Source organism: Oryzias latipes, chromosome 14, assembly GCF_053564925.1.
Source record: "Oryzias latipes strain Hd-rR chromosome 14, Olatipes_Hd-rR_3.1".
Taxonomy (NCBI): domain Eukaryota; kingdom Metazoa; phylum Chordata; class Actinopteri; order Beloniformes; family Adrianichthyidae; genus Oryzias; species Oryzias latipes.
In genome coordinates, this window is record NC_136250.1 from 7,021,926 (window position 1) to 7,039,801 (window position 17,876).

Sequence of the window (17,876 nt, forward strand, 5' to 3'; positions counted from 1 at the left end):
TCTGAGTCAGTCTTTAAGCTCTGAGATCTCTAGTAAAGGGTCCAAACTTAAAGACACTATAGTTTATTATTAAGTCGACATCTTCCATATGAAGCAGTTTGGGCATTCAAAGACACTCAGGAGCTGTCCAATGTTCTGATCAGTGGCTCGTAAATGATCACATAAGAGCTGTCCATGGTACTGAATGCATTTATCTTTAAGTACTGGCATTGTATATTTATATATGTGATAATATGGGTTTTAGTGTGTGTGCATCTTCCGCCTGGTGAAACCGCGCATGTGTTGATCCGTGCTGCAGCAACGTGCATCAGTTCCTCTCTGACCCCGGCCGGTGTTAATCTGCATTCAGGCTGAGGCTCCAATGCTTTTCTCGGCGGCTCGTTATTGTTTTAGCTCATCACTTGGCTCTTCTCTGCTCCTGCCAGCTTTCTAGGCCCCTGCCGAGCGGCCGCAGCGGCGGCGAGGAGCTTTCGGCTCGTATCGATCTCGTTCAGCCGGCTTCCACTCCAACGCACGTCCGTCTCGGATCCAGATTCGCAAGCCTCGCCCTCCCACCCCCGAGCTAACGCGCGTAATGAATCGCGAAGAGGAAACCCAGTGAAAAAAAGGACTTGTCCATCTGCGGGGAAAAAAGAAAAACGAAGATGGTGATTACGGCTTCGCCAAAATCAGCTTTCAGATGCTCGGCACCAATGGCGAAGCGTCCCCTCCCATCGAAGCTCTTAGTCTGGGTTTTTATTGTCATCAATCTGTCAACAAGGTAAGATATTAATACGTGTTTCCCCATGAAACGCGATTTCTACGTCGGGTTCTTCTTGTGGCAGCTGCTGTCGGTATTAAACGCATCAAAAAGCCTTCAGCCGTGCTATTTTTGTGTGTCGTTCTGGGTTATTTCCACCCGGAATTGCATGTTTTGGCTATTTGTGTGTTTTCTTTTGCCACATCTTTCTCATAAAAAACAAAACAAGAAACAGGTCATATTGGTGCAACATTCCCTGCATCTTTTGTGCGTAAACAGTTCCAACACCTACAGGCATATTTAGCTGTAAAGGGTGCACATAAACCTGTGCCGGGTCTATTTCCTCTCTCAATCTGTCCCGTGCTAGAAATAGCTTAGTTGTCACGCTAAATTAGGTGAAGCTAACGTCGTCTGTGCTAAGCTGTCTTTAGGGATCAAGTCTGACTCAAGTGTTCAAGCCTTAGGGGAGGGAAGTGGACAGAAAAAATAAGCAGGATGGCGAAGTCTTTGTTTTCATAAAACACAGCTTGATTTTTACTTAATTTTAAGGCAAAAATAAAAGAAGCAGAAAGCACTTCAAAATGGCAGACAGTCACACAGAGAACGCAAACGTAAGGGGGAGGACATCACATGCTGGAGTGGTCTTTGACGCGCGCACGCGTCGTGTTTCAGGCGTGTTGTGCTTCGGTCTGCGAAGTGCCGCAGCTTCATCTGCGAGCCGCGCGCTCGCGCGGAGGGACAGCTGAGAGGAAGCGGATGCCCGCTTTCCGTCTCGTGCTGCTGAAGGCAGAAAAAAAAAATGGAGGCGCATCCATCAGCTGACGTTCCCTCACCGTCACGCTGATCCACCTCAGGGCTCCAGCTCCTCTCTGTCACATCTGTGGAGGGCTAATTGTTTGCACCAGCAGAGCTCAGCTTGAAGAAACACTTTCCACTTTTACACAGCCCACAACTTGGGCATTCATGCTTCTATCAAAACACACGCACTTTTCTGTGCCCAGCAACAACCTTCTGATGACTCAGCATCTAGAAGACAAGAGTTAATGATGATAAATGGATTAAAGCTCTTACATAAGACATGCTTTTATTGCCACTTTGTTGATTATTGACATAGAAAAAGCTTGGATTTCAGACTGTACTAAGTTGCACTGAACCTGGTGCCCAGTAATGAAGCAAAATATAAATATCAATGCACATTTCATGTTTGTTAGTGTCCAAAAAGTTTGAAGTTTTAGCAAAACTTTGTAGATTTGTGTCCAAAGTGATAAGACATCATCTTATTCACAACAATTTATGATCAGCAAAAGCCTGCAGTGTGTTTTTAAACTAGTCTGAAATAAACTTTTGCTGCACTGTGTTATACTTAAAACTTTACTTTAGTTGCAATTGGTGACAGTTTCCTGAGTTATATTGATTTCCTGTGTAAATGTTTCCTTTTTACCCATGATGCCTCATTTAACTTACAGCTCTGATTGTAAACCTAATTTGAAGTAATGGTGGGCATCCATCCATTAAAAGATGGCAGAAATGTAACGTTACCCTGGTTTATCTGGAGTTTTAAAGAAAAAAAAACGATCCTGGGGGAGCTGATTGTGCACCAATAGAAACATTTAAGGGCATGCTGAAATAAATAAATAAAAAATAATAATAAATAAATAAAATCTAGAATTTCGTTCTGAAGATGTTATTGTTAATGGAGTGTAAGTAAGTATCTGAGAGAACATGATTCCTTAAGTATTTGCAACTGTGACTTAGTTCTGCTAAAGTCACTTTTAGACTATTATTATTACTGACATTAGACAAGATCATGGTGAATGTTGAGATTGGTAGCAAAACAAAACAAAGGACACCAAATGCAAACTTTAGAAGTACACTGCCTTAATGATATTGGAGCTTCATGTTTCTTAGCCTCCAATTGAGCCACTGAACAGATATTTTAAGATGTTGTTTAAAGTCAGGGCTCAAGTCTGAAATGTGTCCTTTCTCACAAATGGAATTACTAGAGGAGACACAAAAGCAGGCAGCTGTTTGTCCTGGATTCACACAAATAAAACAACAGCAAAAACGTAGTAAAGAATCTTTTATTTTGGTTGGATTTGACAGTGATGTCCTAAAGGTAAGAATAAAAGCATCCCAATTCCAAGTCAAGTATGAAGTCCATGCCTGTGAAAACGAAAAGCTTAAGAGTCTCTTGGAAGAGTTGTGTGTTTTTTAGATGTTCTTGTAGCATTTTTCTCTTGATGGACAACATATATAAAGAAAATTAAGATTAAAACTGCTTTTCTGTGTATCTCCTTATTAAAATTGTGGTGAATCAGGAGCAGATTAATAAGATCATAAATGCTGTATTTAAAAAAGCTTGTAGTTGTTAGATAGAAGCTATAGCCGGCAGGCCACAAGCTCCCTGCTCCACTCCATTCTGATGCACGCACTTGTAGATGACTAGATCCTCGTACGTCTTTGTTTTTCTCGTCTGAGCTGGTATCTGGCTCAAAATTGCACAGCTGGATGGCTCCGATATTGCTCGCCTTTTTTATTGCACTGGTAATGTGTTGGGATATGATGGGCTGTAAGCTAGTGTAACCAAAGGGATGATGGGAAATTGGGGCAGGCTTACTTCATGGCAACAGTTCAGCCATAACTGAGAGAGGAATTTCTAATGAACTACCACCGCTCTGGAGAAACTGTGTCCTACAAAAAACGACTCAGGTGTTATGGTTTTGGCGAAAAACGGCATAATTGTCATTAAAAGACCACTGGGAACGATTTAAAAAAAGATTAAAAGATGATTGCTTTAATGATGATGATTTCAAAAATAGAAGTTCAGGTCATTCCTTACAATAAAAGTGCAGAGTTTATATAGTTATCTAATTAGGTTATTAGTTCACAGTAGGTGAACATATAAAGGTTAAGCATAGTGTAAATCAGGGGTGTCAAACTCATTTTGGTTTGGGGGCCACATTGAACCTGTCTGATCTCAAGTGGGACGGACCACTAGCGTAAAAGTAAAATAACAGCTTTGTTTTAGTTTTTTTACTCAGTTAGAAAAAATGCCTCAACATAGTAGCCTAATCACTTGGGGCCAATGGATCTCAAATAGAATTAGTTTCACTTAAAAAAAAGTTGGTCTATTCAATTTTATACAGACTGAAAATTTTACGTCTGACACGGTGAAACTTTTCTTTACGGTGAGTCTCATAGTGGTGCTGAATGTTATATTCTTTGAACACTGCAACCTGTTGATGACATACCAAGCATGCAGGTTTTACATCCAGCTCTGTTAACAAATTAAACTCTGTCCAATTGTCCTGGAAAGCTCAGCAATCCACTTCTTTTTGACGACATTTTGGTCATTAGGGTGTCACTACTGGTCATCCTTATAGCAACATAACAGTGGTAAGGCTCATAGGGAACCAAAGTGTATCTTACCCAGACGCAGAGCTGTTAGGTTTCGCTTTTGGCACGTGCAGAGATGTTTCGTGTTTCCTTTGCTCCCCCTAGTTGCGCATTTCGGTTATTTCTTTAACCCTTGTGCTATCTTAGATGACCCCACCCTTGCATTGACGTGTTCTCCCTACCATGACAAAGGTGGATAAAGGTGGAAAGATTTCATGTAATCCATGGACACCAGTGAAGATCACAAATCATTGAAGAAAAAAGGTTCAGAGCACTGTCTAGTGGGTCTAGATGACCCAACTCCCAATGTAAAATGCCTAGGATAGCACAAGGGTTAAAAAATCATAACTCACCACAGGAATGGACTAGAAACTTGCTTTCTTTTTTAAATATGCTTATGAATTTTCTCTTCGTGTGTGGGCCGGACCAAACCACCTGGCGGGCCGGAAACGGCACGCGGGCTGTATGTTTGACACCCCTTGTGTAAATGGTACCAACAAAAACTAAGGCCTTAAATTTCTTTCTATTTTTTTTCGCCTGACAGTGTAGTTTAGTTTGATGAACTTTGGAACATTCTGTTTTTTTTTTTTTTAAATCTGCATTTGTTTCATGTTTTCTTCCCAACTTTGGAAAAGAAAACAATGAATAAATGATACACAATCCTCTTGAGGGTTTGTTTACGTCATGTGTTAGTCAGGCCTTTCAGTTGATTTCTACATTAATTAGTGGGGGGAAAAAGACAAAACAACAAGAGTAAATGAGTCTCAAACCTGAGGCGCAGCACTGACATGCGCAGAACTAATTAGCCTCAAGTCACATTTGACTCATTGAAAGAAACAAATAAGCATCGTTGATCTGCTTTTATTGTGAAGTGAACCAGGAAGCAGACTTGGATACAGGCATAGTGGACACATCCCAATAACTGGTCATTCAAATCTTTTAATTTGGGCATGTAATAACTGACGCTCATCATTGTCATTATTTATTATCAATATTATTGATGCATCGCAGCTAAATGAGAAAAGGTGGTTATTTTTAATGTCATCCTTCTGTTGTTTGGAACGTCCAAAGATTACAGCTGAAAAGTCTGTTTTCACCAAATAGTGAATAATGTGATAATACTTCCTATTCTTTGTCTTAGATTTATTTTTGATCCGACTGCAGTTCTCCCATTATCACTACATGCACAATCATGGACCCGTATGAATAAATATTATCACATTCATGCAGCACACATGTGCTCTGGCTTGCTGGCGGCCTCTCTGTGGACCTTCAAGTGCTGAATTAGTAACCAAAGCCTTCTTTTTGCCTGTAGTGGAGACACATGGTCGCTCCTTTGATGTGCTTGCGTTGGGGACATTTCCATATGCAGGAACACAGAGAAGTCCTAAGATTGTGTTGACCTAAAAAAATATGAATCATTTATTGAATAAAAAAAATTGAGGTTGATAATGCCTGCTCAGTCTTTTCTGTATTCGGACTGGAATAGAGCATTAAAGGTTGTTTTGTGTCCAAGTTGGAGGTATAGAAAGGGCTTAATGCGCCGAGCGCTGTCTAGGAAAAAGAAATGACGTATCTGTCACACCCATCCTGATGACATGAAAAATCCATCAAGGTCCATGTCTTTTTTTTTTCTTCATGGTTGGGTGTTATCCCACTTTGAGCCTCTTCGGGTCTATTCCTGTAAAGCTGTCCTGAAAGCCCTGAGCTATTTCAAGGCTGCTGCTTTATGCTGGTGCTTGTGTGCTTGATCTGATGCAATGTCTGCCATGGTCTGTAGATTAATAAAAAACACATATCTTCAGATTTTGTTTCTGAAAAAAACTTCTGTGTACAAGAAATTATTCAGTTTCCTGTTATTTTGAAATGCCGTGCTACAATTGGGAAAATCATAAAACAATAAAATTTGTCATATTTTATTGGATAAATCTTATTTTTCTTGCATGTTTTCATCTTTGGCAATGCTTTGAAAAAACTAAAAACAAAACAAAATAAAACTGTCTTGAAAATATCTTATAGAAAAAGCAAAACAGATCAAACATCACCTTTGCTCATAAATCTGCCTCACAGGATTTTTTCTCTTGGTATGAAATAAAAGACATCACTCCGGAGCTCCACTGCCCATGGGCAATGCAAACCTTAACCTTTTATTGCAGGTAGCATTTTATTGTGTGAGGTGCTTTTGACATAGTTGTACCCTGTGGCAACATATCGTCAGCTAAACCTTTCCCACTCCGCGGCATCACTTGCTACCAATCTATCAGAGCCAGTAGCATGTTTGAATTTATTCAGTATGGGCTTGAGTGTCAAAGATAGAATGTACTTGTAGTGAATACCAGGAGGGAAAAAACATGTCTTATCACACTTTGGATAAATTTTACTCTTTGGTTACATTTGAAAACCACATATTCTGTTACTGAGTGACTGTTTAATAAATTATATGTAGAAAAATCAGGATTTGACTTAGAATATTTTACTTCACAGTAATATATATATGCACATTTAAAGAGCGACAGACATTGCTGTCTAATTGTGTGAAACATTCATAAAGTTTATGCACATAAAACTGGGCTCTCCCAGCATTTGTCATCTAAAACAAGGATGGCCGACCCTGGTCTTCAAGAATCTCAACCCTGCCTGGTTTCCAGCTCCCCCTGGACTGCTTGATGCTGACTACCTAAACCAGGTATGTTCAGTCAATCAGGATTTGGAATCACTTGAGTCAGCCAATCAGCAGAAAGAAGGTCAAGGAGAGCTGGAAACCAGGCAGGACTGTGGCTCTTAAGGACCAGGGTTGGCCATCCCTGAAATAAAACCTTAGAAAACAATTTGACTTTTTTTAAAATTAAAAAAATAAGAAAATATTTTATACAATACAACATGCAAACTCCACACAAAAGGTCCCCCGTTGGTGTTCTGGTTCAGGTCCCCCAGCCGGGACTTAACCCAGGGGCCTTCTTGCTGTGGGGCAAGAGCACTAACCACTGCACCACCGTACAGCCCCCACCCCCCTTCGCGGTAAGGAAAAACTCCTTAAAAAGACGGAAACTGGAAAAAACAAAGAAACCTCAGGGGTGTCCACATGAAGGAGGGATCCTCCCCCAGGACGGACAGGCGATGTACCAGAACTCTTAGAGAGAAGTAGCTTATCTAACTCTACAACTACATTTTTAAAGTCCAGCATGTAATTTTCATCCAGATGAAGTTGGGGGACGGCTGGGGTCTAGAGACGAGCCGGAGACAGGACCCACAACAAGGTGTTGGAGCAGTAGTAGAGGCAAGCCAGAGACGAGGTACACGGTCAGGTACAGGAGCACGGATGAGCCAACTGGAATCTGGAAGCACGCTCACTCCCCAGGAGGGGAGTGGGAAAGAAGGAGAGTACAGGAATCACACTGCACCAAACTGAGGCATGGAGAACTAAATGATGAATAATGATCAAGAATAGAGAAGAGATGGAGAGTAGAAGTAGATGAGAAAAGAGGACAGAACCCCAGAGCACCATAGTTACCTCATCTTAAACTTCTACCAGCCTAGTGACAGCTTATTGTTATTGTTAAGTTTAATTTAAAGATGTTAACAGTAAGGTAAATATTCTCTGAATACTATCTAGTCTGACAATAAGCCTGTCCAAAGAGGAATGTTTTAAGTCTAACTTTGAATGTAGAAACTGAGTCGGCCTCTCTAACATGAGCAGGGAGCTTATTCCATAAAACAGGAGCTTGGTGGCTAAATGCTCTACCTCCAGCCGTACTTTTACAAATTCTAGGAACCACAAGCAGTCCTGCATTTTGCGAGTGAAGTGTTCTGTTTGGTTGGTAAGGCACTATGGGGTCTTTAATATAGGACGGGGCCATAGCATGTAAGGCCTTATACTGTAGGTAAGCAAGAGGATTTTGCACTTGATGTTAGAATCAACTGGGAGCCAGTGAAGTGAAACTAACAGAGGAGTTATGTGATCTCTTCTGCTAGTTCCTGCTAACAATCTAGCTGCTGCATTCTGAACAAGCTGGAGACTTCTTAAGGAACTCTTAGGACACGCTGCTAACAAGGAGTTACAGTAATCCAGTCTAGACATAACAAATGCATGGATGAGTTTTTCAACATCACTTTTAGAGAGTATATCTCTAATCTTAGCTACATTCCGCAGATGAAAAAATGCAGTTTTGCACCCCTGATATATGTGAGCCTTAAATGATAAATCCTGGTCAAATAAAACCCCTAGGTTTCTGACTGAGGAATTGGGGGCTGTACTTACGTTAACATTGGATGTCAACAATAGTGTTGTCAAAGCGGAGCTCTTTTGGCATTATTACATTCATTTTCACGAAAGAGCCAGCACAATATCAATCTTCTCATTTTAAGAAGGCATTGGAGGCATGATTGTCGGTACCCACTGTTGTGGAATGGGTATGTGTATGTGCTGGGGCCGCGCGCTTGTGTGTAAGAGAGAGGAGAGAGCGTGCAGCGCAGGAGGGAGTGAGAGGGGGCTGCGGAAGTGTATTGGGTGCGCGCATTTGTGTTGTGTGTTACGGAGGAAGGAGAACGATAATAACAGAAGGCTTCCCCCAGAATTAGACCTTTTATTAACCTGCTCTGAAGAATCTGAGGGTCCTAAAGGGAAAGTGAACCCCGAAGGAGGATCCGCCTTTGGCCCTGGAGAAGGTCTCCCCTGCGTTTCTGACCCCAGTCTTAAAGGAAAAAAAGTCATCGCAGGAAAGGTTCAACACCACACTCGGCCATTTCGCTGGAAATGTTTTCAAAAACTGCACGGCTGGGATAAGACCCCTCGAGTTTGCCTGAATAGAGTTGTCACCCCAAATATGAATCAAATCGGTGATCTCGCTTCCCTTTCCCTGAGTGGTCTCAGCAGCATCGTCCACCATGGTTGATGTTTTATGTTCTCGTTCCCACTTACTTCAATGCAGAATGATGACGTTTGTGGCGTATCAATGACGTGCAGATTGGATACATGTGGCCTGGCCGTTCAGACGGAGGTTGCATTTCAAAAGATCGGATACCTATCGTATTCAGGACCACATACTGTGGTAAGGTCTAAACCCTGACTGAAAGTCTTCAAAGCGGCTATTGTCCTGTAGGGTGCGATAAAGCTGCTTAACTACAACTCTTTCTAGGATTTTTGAAATAAAAGGGAGGTTTGATATTAGTCTATAGTTGGCCAAGTGTCTAGGATCTAAACTGGGCTTTTTCAGAAGAGGTTTAATAACTGCATTTGTAAAAGACTGTGGCATATCACCTGTTTCCAGAGAGGTATTTATTAGTATGTATTCATTAATTAAGGCAAAGGCTTCTGTAACCCTTGTGCTATCCTAGGCACTTTAACATTGGGAGTTGGGTCATCTAGACCCACTAGACAGTGCTCTGAACCTTTTTTCTTCAATGATTTGTCATCTTCACTGGTGTCCATGGATTACATGAAATCTTTCCACCTTTATCCACCTTTGTCATGGTAGGGAGAACACGTCAATGTAAGGCTGGGGTCATCTAAGATAGCAAAAGGGTAAAAAAGCCTAGTGGGAATTGGGTCTAAGAGACAAGTTAAGGATTTGGAGGACGTAATAATTGATGCAATTTCCGCTTGAATCACAGCAGTGAAAGTCTAATGTTACAGAAGTTTCTATGGATGCCTCCACTTCTACCACCTCAGCCTGCTCTGGGCTGACAATAGTAATAACTTGATTCAACTTATGTCTAATGTCTGAAATTTTACTATCGAAAAATGTAAGAAAATCATCAGAACTGAGAGAAACAGGAACATGTGGTCCTACTGAGCTCTGACTGCGAGTTAATCAAGCAATTGTACTAAAAAGAAATCTTGGATTATTCCCATTCTCTGATATAAAGGTTGAATAGTACTGGGTTCAAGCTCTACGCAGAGCTTTTTATAATTAAAGAGGCTATGTTTCCAGGTATTCAGAGACTGCTCTGAACCGGAGCGGCGCAATTCTCTTTCCAACTTACGGGTTACTTGTTTAAGAGAACGTGTTTCAGCGTTAAACCACAGTGCTACTCGGTTTTGTCTAACGAACTTGGGTTTCATGTTCTAATGTAAACTGGAAGGTAATCAGAAATGATGGGGTTATGAGGAAGGAAACTCAGCTGGCTAATCTCTATACCATGAGTTAAAACAGTGCTTGTGACAGTGAGTGGGTTCATTTACATTTTGGGTGAAACCAACATGATCTAATAAAGCTGCAAAGGCATGTCCTAGACAGTCACTGGGGTCATCAACATGAATATTAAAATCCCCTATTATTACAATTTGATCAAAATCGAAAACAATAGTTGATAGGAAGTCTGAAAATTCAGTTAAAAATTCTGAATACGGATTGGGGGGGGGCGATAAATAATTATGAGTAAAATAGGTTTTTGAGTCTTCCTGTTTGGGTGATTTAAAGACAATATGATGCCTTAAAAGGAAATATAATCATGTTTAACTTTAGGGTTGAGAAGTAAGCTAGACTGTGATATTACTACCAAACCACCTCCTTTCCCTGAAATCCTGGATTTTTGATAGTTAGCATAAGTGTGTGTGTGTGGGGGGGGTGGGGGGTGGGGGTGCTTCATTCAGTCTAACATAGTCATCCTGTTGGAGCCAAGTTTCTGTTAAGGCTAGTAGACTAAGTTTGTTATCATTGATTAACTCATTGACTAAGAGGGAGTTGGAGGAAATGGATCGAATGTTTAACAAACCACATTTAATTACATCATAATTCTGCTTGTGAGTACTGGTATCTGTCACTTTAAGGTTTATGTGTCTCACTCCTTTCACTTGCATTTCAGCACATAGGCTAAAGCTAGGAACTGCTTGACTTTCCCTGCATGGGTTTTGCACCGGCACTAACCCTAAGGGAGACTCAGAGCAGAGCTTTGCACTTCTGCTCTGTGCCCGGGTCTCGTCTCTGGGTTGTCAGGTTGCACGACTAAGGCTAGCACAAATGTTTCTAGAAAGAAGAGCAGGCGCATCATCTCTCCGCATGAGACCGGGCTTCCCCCAAAACTCCAGTTATCCACAAAACCAACGCCGTTTTCTGGGTACCATCTAGAAAGCCAGCGGTTAAATGATGAAAAGAGGCTGTACATTTCATCACTGACTAAGTTCGGCAGGGGGCAAGAGAAAATTACAGTGTCGGACATCAACTTAGCAAGTTTACACACGAAGCTACGTTTAACTTAACAACCTCTGATTGTCTCCGTCGGGCATCATTACCGCCTGCATGAATCACGACTCGACTGAACATGGACTTAATCTGAGGTAACATCCTAAGATATCCCTCGATGTCACCAACTCTGGAACCGGGATAAGACCTGACTGTAGCCGCTGGGAGCTCCACGTGTCTAACTACAGAAGAGCCAATAACCAGAATTGAGGGTTCAGCGGGTGTGTCACTTAGGGGGGAGAACCTATTACTGGCGTGGAGTCTCGGGTGCTCTACTTTTTTGCGTTTAGCAATATGTATACTCCCAACCGGTACAAACCCTCCCTGTGTGCTTTCCAGCTGCTGGGAAGGCGCTGGGGTGCTAACTAAGTTAGCCCTCGCAGTGCGGCCCGCGCTACAAGAAACGACCTGTCTAGCCTTCCACTGTGCGGAGCTGCGCCTCTAACTACTGTAGCCTGGCTTCCAAGTCTAACACAAGACTAAACTTAACTCACCTACCACTATCTACACCAAAGGAGCCAGGATCCTCACTAAACATAAAGCACATGGGGCAGGAGAGAAGGGGAAAGGCGGAAGGAGTGATAGCCTTGCTAGGTTCTGAGCTGAGGCTAGAGGTGTTTAGCTAAAGAGAAGCAGTTTACTTAGCAAACTTAGGACAAAGTGGACAGCAAGCGGTTAACACAGTTGTGTATTCGCTACTAGAAGGTGCTTAATGTGAATGTGACTATTAAACCAAATAACACTAAATTAAGCAATAATAGTCAGGCTATTGGCAAATAAGAGAGCAACAGTCAACGACGATCAGCACTTGGGTTACGCTCACCCGGAAATGACGTCACAGGAACTCCTCCTAATATACTAACTCAGGATTTACTCAACTTAAAAACATTATAAAAACCTAGAGTTGTTGTCTTAAATAGGTGATTTTTATATTTGATTAATACTTTATTCTTTATTTTATTTTATCTAGTATTTTATTTGTTTTGTGCGTATTGTGGCAAATGGACCTTGAGTATGTAACAATAAACATTCTTATTCTTATACTCAGCTATTAAATGCTTGACTTTTTTTCATTTATGGAAACCTTTATCAAATAAAAGCCTCAGCAGGTTCTTTTACTAAACAATTTTCAATATCTAAAAAAAATGTATCCAATTTTATAAAAAATATTCGAATTATTGCTTTAACTGATACATGTATTCTCTAATTTTATCTGACAGAAGGACCTTGAATTACTGTTTTACCTTTAAAAACAGACATATTTAAGATTTTTTTTAACAGGGAAGGTGGCCATTAGAGAATAAGAACAGACCAAAAATTCAGTGGCTTTTACAAAATGAGTTGGGTCAAAAATTACCTTAACTTGTTGACAAGTAAAGGTGGCCATGCTTACAGGAGGTCAAATAAATAATTAGGTCATGTGTCACAACAATTATGGCGGTGTGTGATGTGTAGACTGAATGTTTATGAGCTTTGTGTCATTTTGGCTGATGTTTCTTTGTGCTGTTGAAAGCTTTCTGTGCTGCCTCAGAGGCATTTCTGATCTCGGGAACCGTAGGGACATAAGAACAAAATTCCAACAATACTCCAAAAGTCAAATTTGAAATGGATATTATTGATTGATTGATTGGTTTCAAGCATTAATTGTAGTGAATACAATGAAAGATTCACAGCGATTTATCAAACTCATTACAGAAATGATGAAATGCCTAGATAAAAAAAGAAAAATTATTATTTTCAGAAAACATTCATTCATGATTTCAGTCAACAGTAATGGTAACCAATATGCATTAATCTTTGATTTTTTTTAGAACACATTATCACATTAGACCAGTAATTATACACATTGCAGATCAAGTAAAGAATTGACAGCTTATTGATTGTAATTTAAAACATTTCAATAAGCTAGCAATTTTCTCTGTGTAACAGATTCATTTCAGCAAAACACAATATTTTACCACAGAAGAATTTTTATTTTTTTCAAACTAATACAGAGTTGTGTACTAGCAAAGTACATTGTGTTTGTAGCAATACATAATTGAGTGTTTCTTTTCCCTTTTTGCAGCTCTCTCCAGAATGATGATGACGACGAGGTGTCTAACAAAACATGGGTGCTGACTCCCAAGGTGTATGAAAGTGATGTCACACACGTCCTAAACAGCCTACTAGATGGATACGACAACAAACTCAGACCCGACATTGGAGGTGGGCACTCGGCTGGTCGGGGATTGTCTGTTCTGCTACTGAGTGCATGAGCGCATTCGTTTTGCAATCAAACATATCCCAGAATCAGCAGAAACACAGAAGGCTATATAAATGATGAAGCCACATCTGGCCAGGAAACATTTAACCAGTTTGTCAATTAAAATACGTACATGACTCATACTGTGCAATCACTGTATTGTTTCTAAGTTGTTTTGAAAAAGTTTCAAAACAACTGCTGCTTTAACAGAAATATAAGAATTATGTTAGGCAAAAATGAATAATTGTCAAGAGTTAGCTACAGCAAGATCACAAAAAATAGTGTACATGCATTGAGAGAAACCAAACACCATGTTAGGATGTATAGTCCTGCTGTGAGCATGTTGCCATAACAAGCAGCTGGGCTATTTCTGACTTTATTCCACTCTTGTTTGTGGAATTGAATTCCTTGTGGCCAGGAAAGCTGTCCGTCATGGCCTCGTAAGCCTGAAGATGAGTGGCTTTCTTCCTTTACTTTGACAGACAGCTAAGAAGGGCTCTCTTGTCGGCATTAGCCCATCACATCTATCTGCATGGCGGAGGAGGAAGATGCTTGTTACCTTGAATACTGGATTCGGAGGTCAAGGAAAACTAGCTTAAATCAGGAGCTGTCAAATTCCATCACATAATAATGAAGCTGCTTCCGTATGCCTGCAGTATAATACTTTCCCAGCACTCTCTTGCTAGATAAGGACTTCTGAGATGCTTTACTTAATTTTGGAAATAGAAATGATCTCTTGGAAAATTTTCCAATCATTAAGTCTAAAAAAATTGTGGCTGGTAAATTTGGAATAGAGACATTTTTAGTGGTAGGATGTAGGTTTATGTAGCCAAAGAATTAGCTCCAAAGTTCTTATAAATAAGATTCTGGTTCATTTTTTATTATATTTTATGTATACATAACCTGATCATTGCAATGATTTATTTTTTCCTTTAAGACAGATAATTGTAAGAATGGTTTGCATAACTTTCAGATACAATCCTATACTATAAATTGTTAATTAATACGGACAATTAATTTTATCGTCATATCAACCAGCACTAGTAAACAGTGGCAGGAAAATTTCTGTTTTTAAATATATTACCAAAGCCACTTAGCCATAAAATACATCTTAAACAATGTGAGACGCAAAGAGTTTTAACATTTCTGTGTGTGACCATTGTCACGCATGCATTTTTAGTTATTTTTTTGCAAGGTCAAGTAATGCCTGCAAGCTGGGAGTTCAATACACATCTGTGTCTTCTTGTAAGTGACATAATAAAGCAAACCTGATTTTACTTCCTCTGCCTAGTCCTTGAGGCTGACTGAGCCTTTCCTTCCCTGCCCTCTCAAACACGAGATCCAGTCATCCATAAACATTGGATAGCAAAGTGTAGTGCCTGGTCTAGGCTAAGTCAGAGGTTCTGTTATACTTAGAGTGTCTGTTTGAATCCAGGCTTATCTTTTTAAACTATCACTGGTTGTAGACTCCAGAAAATGTAAGGGACTAAGCTTATGTCTACTGTGCATTGATTATGCACCAAAATCCAATGGTATTTGCATATGTTAAAGGGAAAAAAAAGGTATGTCACAGATTGATTTAGTATTGTGTCACAATGGATTTGAGCTCCTTTAGAGGATAAAAACTTGAATGCAGAGCTAAAAATGATGGTTCTACTGACAGAAAAACAATCAATATAATAAAAGTTTTGTATATAAAAAACTGGTAAATTACAATGGGGAATGGAGACTAACTATTCTCAAAAAATGTTGAGATAACTAAAACTAAAATAACTAAAAACCACTAACTGTGTCCTGGCGGTTGTTATGGTGTTCAGGTTGGTATGGTGGTTTAAAAAAGACTAATTACCCAATCTAAAAACAAGCCATGTTTGTATTAATCAAGACGGTGAATAAATCTTTCAGAATGAAAGAGCAGAGCTACTCTTCACTGTTAAAATGGGTGTAGCAAAGGGTCCTTCAGGCTGGATTTTATCGTCCTCTCCGACATCCACAAACACTCCTACAGACAGCACACATAAGTCTGGTCAATGCCTCTGAGAAACATAAACATATGCAAGATATAGCGGAGGGAGCCTTAGAAAATATAAAGGCATTTAATTAAAATGGCTAATCAAACAATGCTGAGGAGATGAGTTCAAGGCAGTGTCACTCTGCTGCTTTGCTTAAGACCTTAATTAGGTCAGGCCTTCAGACTTTAACACGAAAAGACAAGTAAATAGCTTTCAAATAGGCAATAAGAATGGAAAGAAGTTTATCCCCTAAAAACAAATCCTTTTCTTGTTAATACAAATGGCATATTTATCTGAGTGGTGTCTACCACAATTGGTGAGTTGTTGTCGTGAGTTTAAATCACAGTTATAATGACAATATCTTCTTCAAAACCAGTAAGACTAACAATGTCAGTTAATTAAAGCTACCAACCAGCTAAAAACGATCAGTTTATTCAGAACGATCCTTTTTCTCCTCCATTCCTGTCATTTTCAACATGAGTGAACATCGTGGTGCTATGAGTTTTGAACATCCTCTGCTCGAATCTCCCCCGCAGATACCTCCACCTGGGTTGGGTAATTAAAAGTCATTTTCTAGTAAACAAAGGTGACCTCATTGGTGTCTACGCAATGAAGTGGACTCAATTGACTTCTGGCTTTAATCAAGGATAGAATAAAATTTAACCATACCATTACCAATCCTCCAATTTCCGTTTTTATGCTAACCACATCTTGAAAAAACAAGTCACTCCATCTAAAGCCTCAATCTGAATGTAGGAAAGACTGCTTTCTTGAGATTTATGCTAAAGTGACAGCTCCATTCTGATATATGAAATACTTGGTGTCATAGAATTCCGCCCGGGCACAAACAACAATTATTAATTCCCCCTTCGTGATCAATTTTTAAACGGTTGGCACTTCCGAGTTTTGAATAGGATGCTAATCATCAAAGCCAAATTCCTGGTTGGTTTTCACAGTTCAATTTGGAAACAGTTTAACATGCCTAACCTTTCTTTATATATTAATTTCTATCAATGTGAATACTTTAACCCGTATATTTCAGTTTAATTTAGACAGGGTTAATAAAGCTGTTAGCTCTTTATATGTGTACAGAATATGTTTCTTTTTTTCAGTCACTTAATCAGCTCATTTTAACTTCTTTTGGTTACCTTTACCAGAGTCTTTTTTTTTATCCATTGGCTGCTTTACACACTTAGTTCAGTAAAAACTAATTGGGAATTTAATATCAAAAGTTTCCAAAATATGTATTTTCACAAGTACTTTATTCTATTTAGGACTTGTAATTTGCAGCAAAATCAACCTATATTTATTTTGTTGAAAAGGACAATTTCTATATAAATGTATTTTCCTCTGCTTCTTTCTAGTCAAGCCCACAGTGATCCACACAGACATGTTTGTCAACAGTATCGGCCCAGTAAATGCAATTAATATGGTAAGTTATACTAAAATATCCCAACAATTGCCGTCATCGTTATTGGAAATCTGTTGCTTTTCCTGTAAACAGAAGCTGGTTAAGATGCAATCATGTTGAGCTTCACGCAGGGATGATATTAAAACAGCTTGTCCTTATTTTAAAGTTAGTTTTTTTTGTTGTAATTAGCAATGCAAAAAGGGTATGATCAAAAAGAACAACTTAGTCTTTGTCTTGTTTGATGCTTGAATTTTTAGAAAAATCTACCTTTGTTTGTAGTTAGGCTGAAACCACAGTGGGAGCTAAACCAAATCCTTTGCACCATTTTTCAGTCCATATTGGGTTGTGCCATCATCAATCCACTGGCTTTACTTTTGGTTCATTTGCAACAAATGATATTTTGGTTAAAAAAAAAATATCATTTGTGGTCTATTCATATTGGTAGAGCACTCAGTTGCGCTGTGTTCAAAAGAAAATAGCAGAAAAAAAAGTTGAAGATTTCTTTCCTGCTTTTGTTGTGTTTCTTTTGTTGCTGATAGCCAGCCTCTATCATAATTTCACACAGCAGTCATGCCGACATGGTCGTTGTTCCACTTCACTTAACCTTAACTAAAACACCCACTCTCAATAAGTGCAGTCAGAAGCATTGATGGGATCGCTCGGAAAATGTGTGCTTAGCTCACATTAGGGAGTCGGCGCAAACGTGTGGCTGCTTGTGTGTGACGAGGGCATTCTGCTGACATGAAAGGTTGACTGATGGCTTCATATTTGTATGTAATGTGTTTGGCTGTGCAACTGCATTGACGCTATGACATGACAAATGTGGCGAGGTTGGTGGAATTCCTGAGAAGCAGAGAGTAGACGGCTGGTGCGGGGGTGTGGATCTACAGTAGGC

At 39.7% G+C, this 17,876-nt stretch overlaps 1 protein-coding gene across 4 annotated transcripts in view; it reads left to right on the plus strand.

Moving 5' to 3' along the window:
- The first annotated feature begins 261 nt into the window (after positions 1-261).
- Positions 262-17,876, plus strand: part of gabrg2 (gamma-aminobutyric acid type A receptor subunit gamma2) — a 59,548-nt gene continuing 41,933 nt past the window's right edge. For 3 of the 4 annotated variants that reach the window (XM_023962362.2, XM_023962363.2, XM_011483180.4), the window contains exons 1-3: positions 264-760; positions 13,382-13,521; positions 16,935-17,002. In XM_023962362.2, the coding sequence (XP_023818130.1) occupies positions 645-760; positions 13,382-13,521; positions 16,935-17,002 (324 nt within the window). In that variant the 5' untranslated portion in view covers positions 264-644. Of the gene's footprint in view, positions 761-13,381; positions 13,522-16,934; positions 17,003-17,876 lie in introns of all 4 variants that reach the window. The other variant, XM_011483181.4, reaches the window with a different exon arrangement.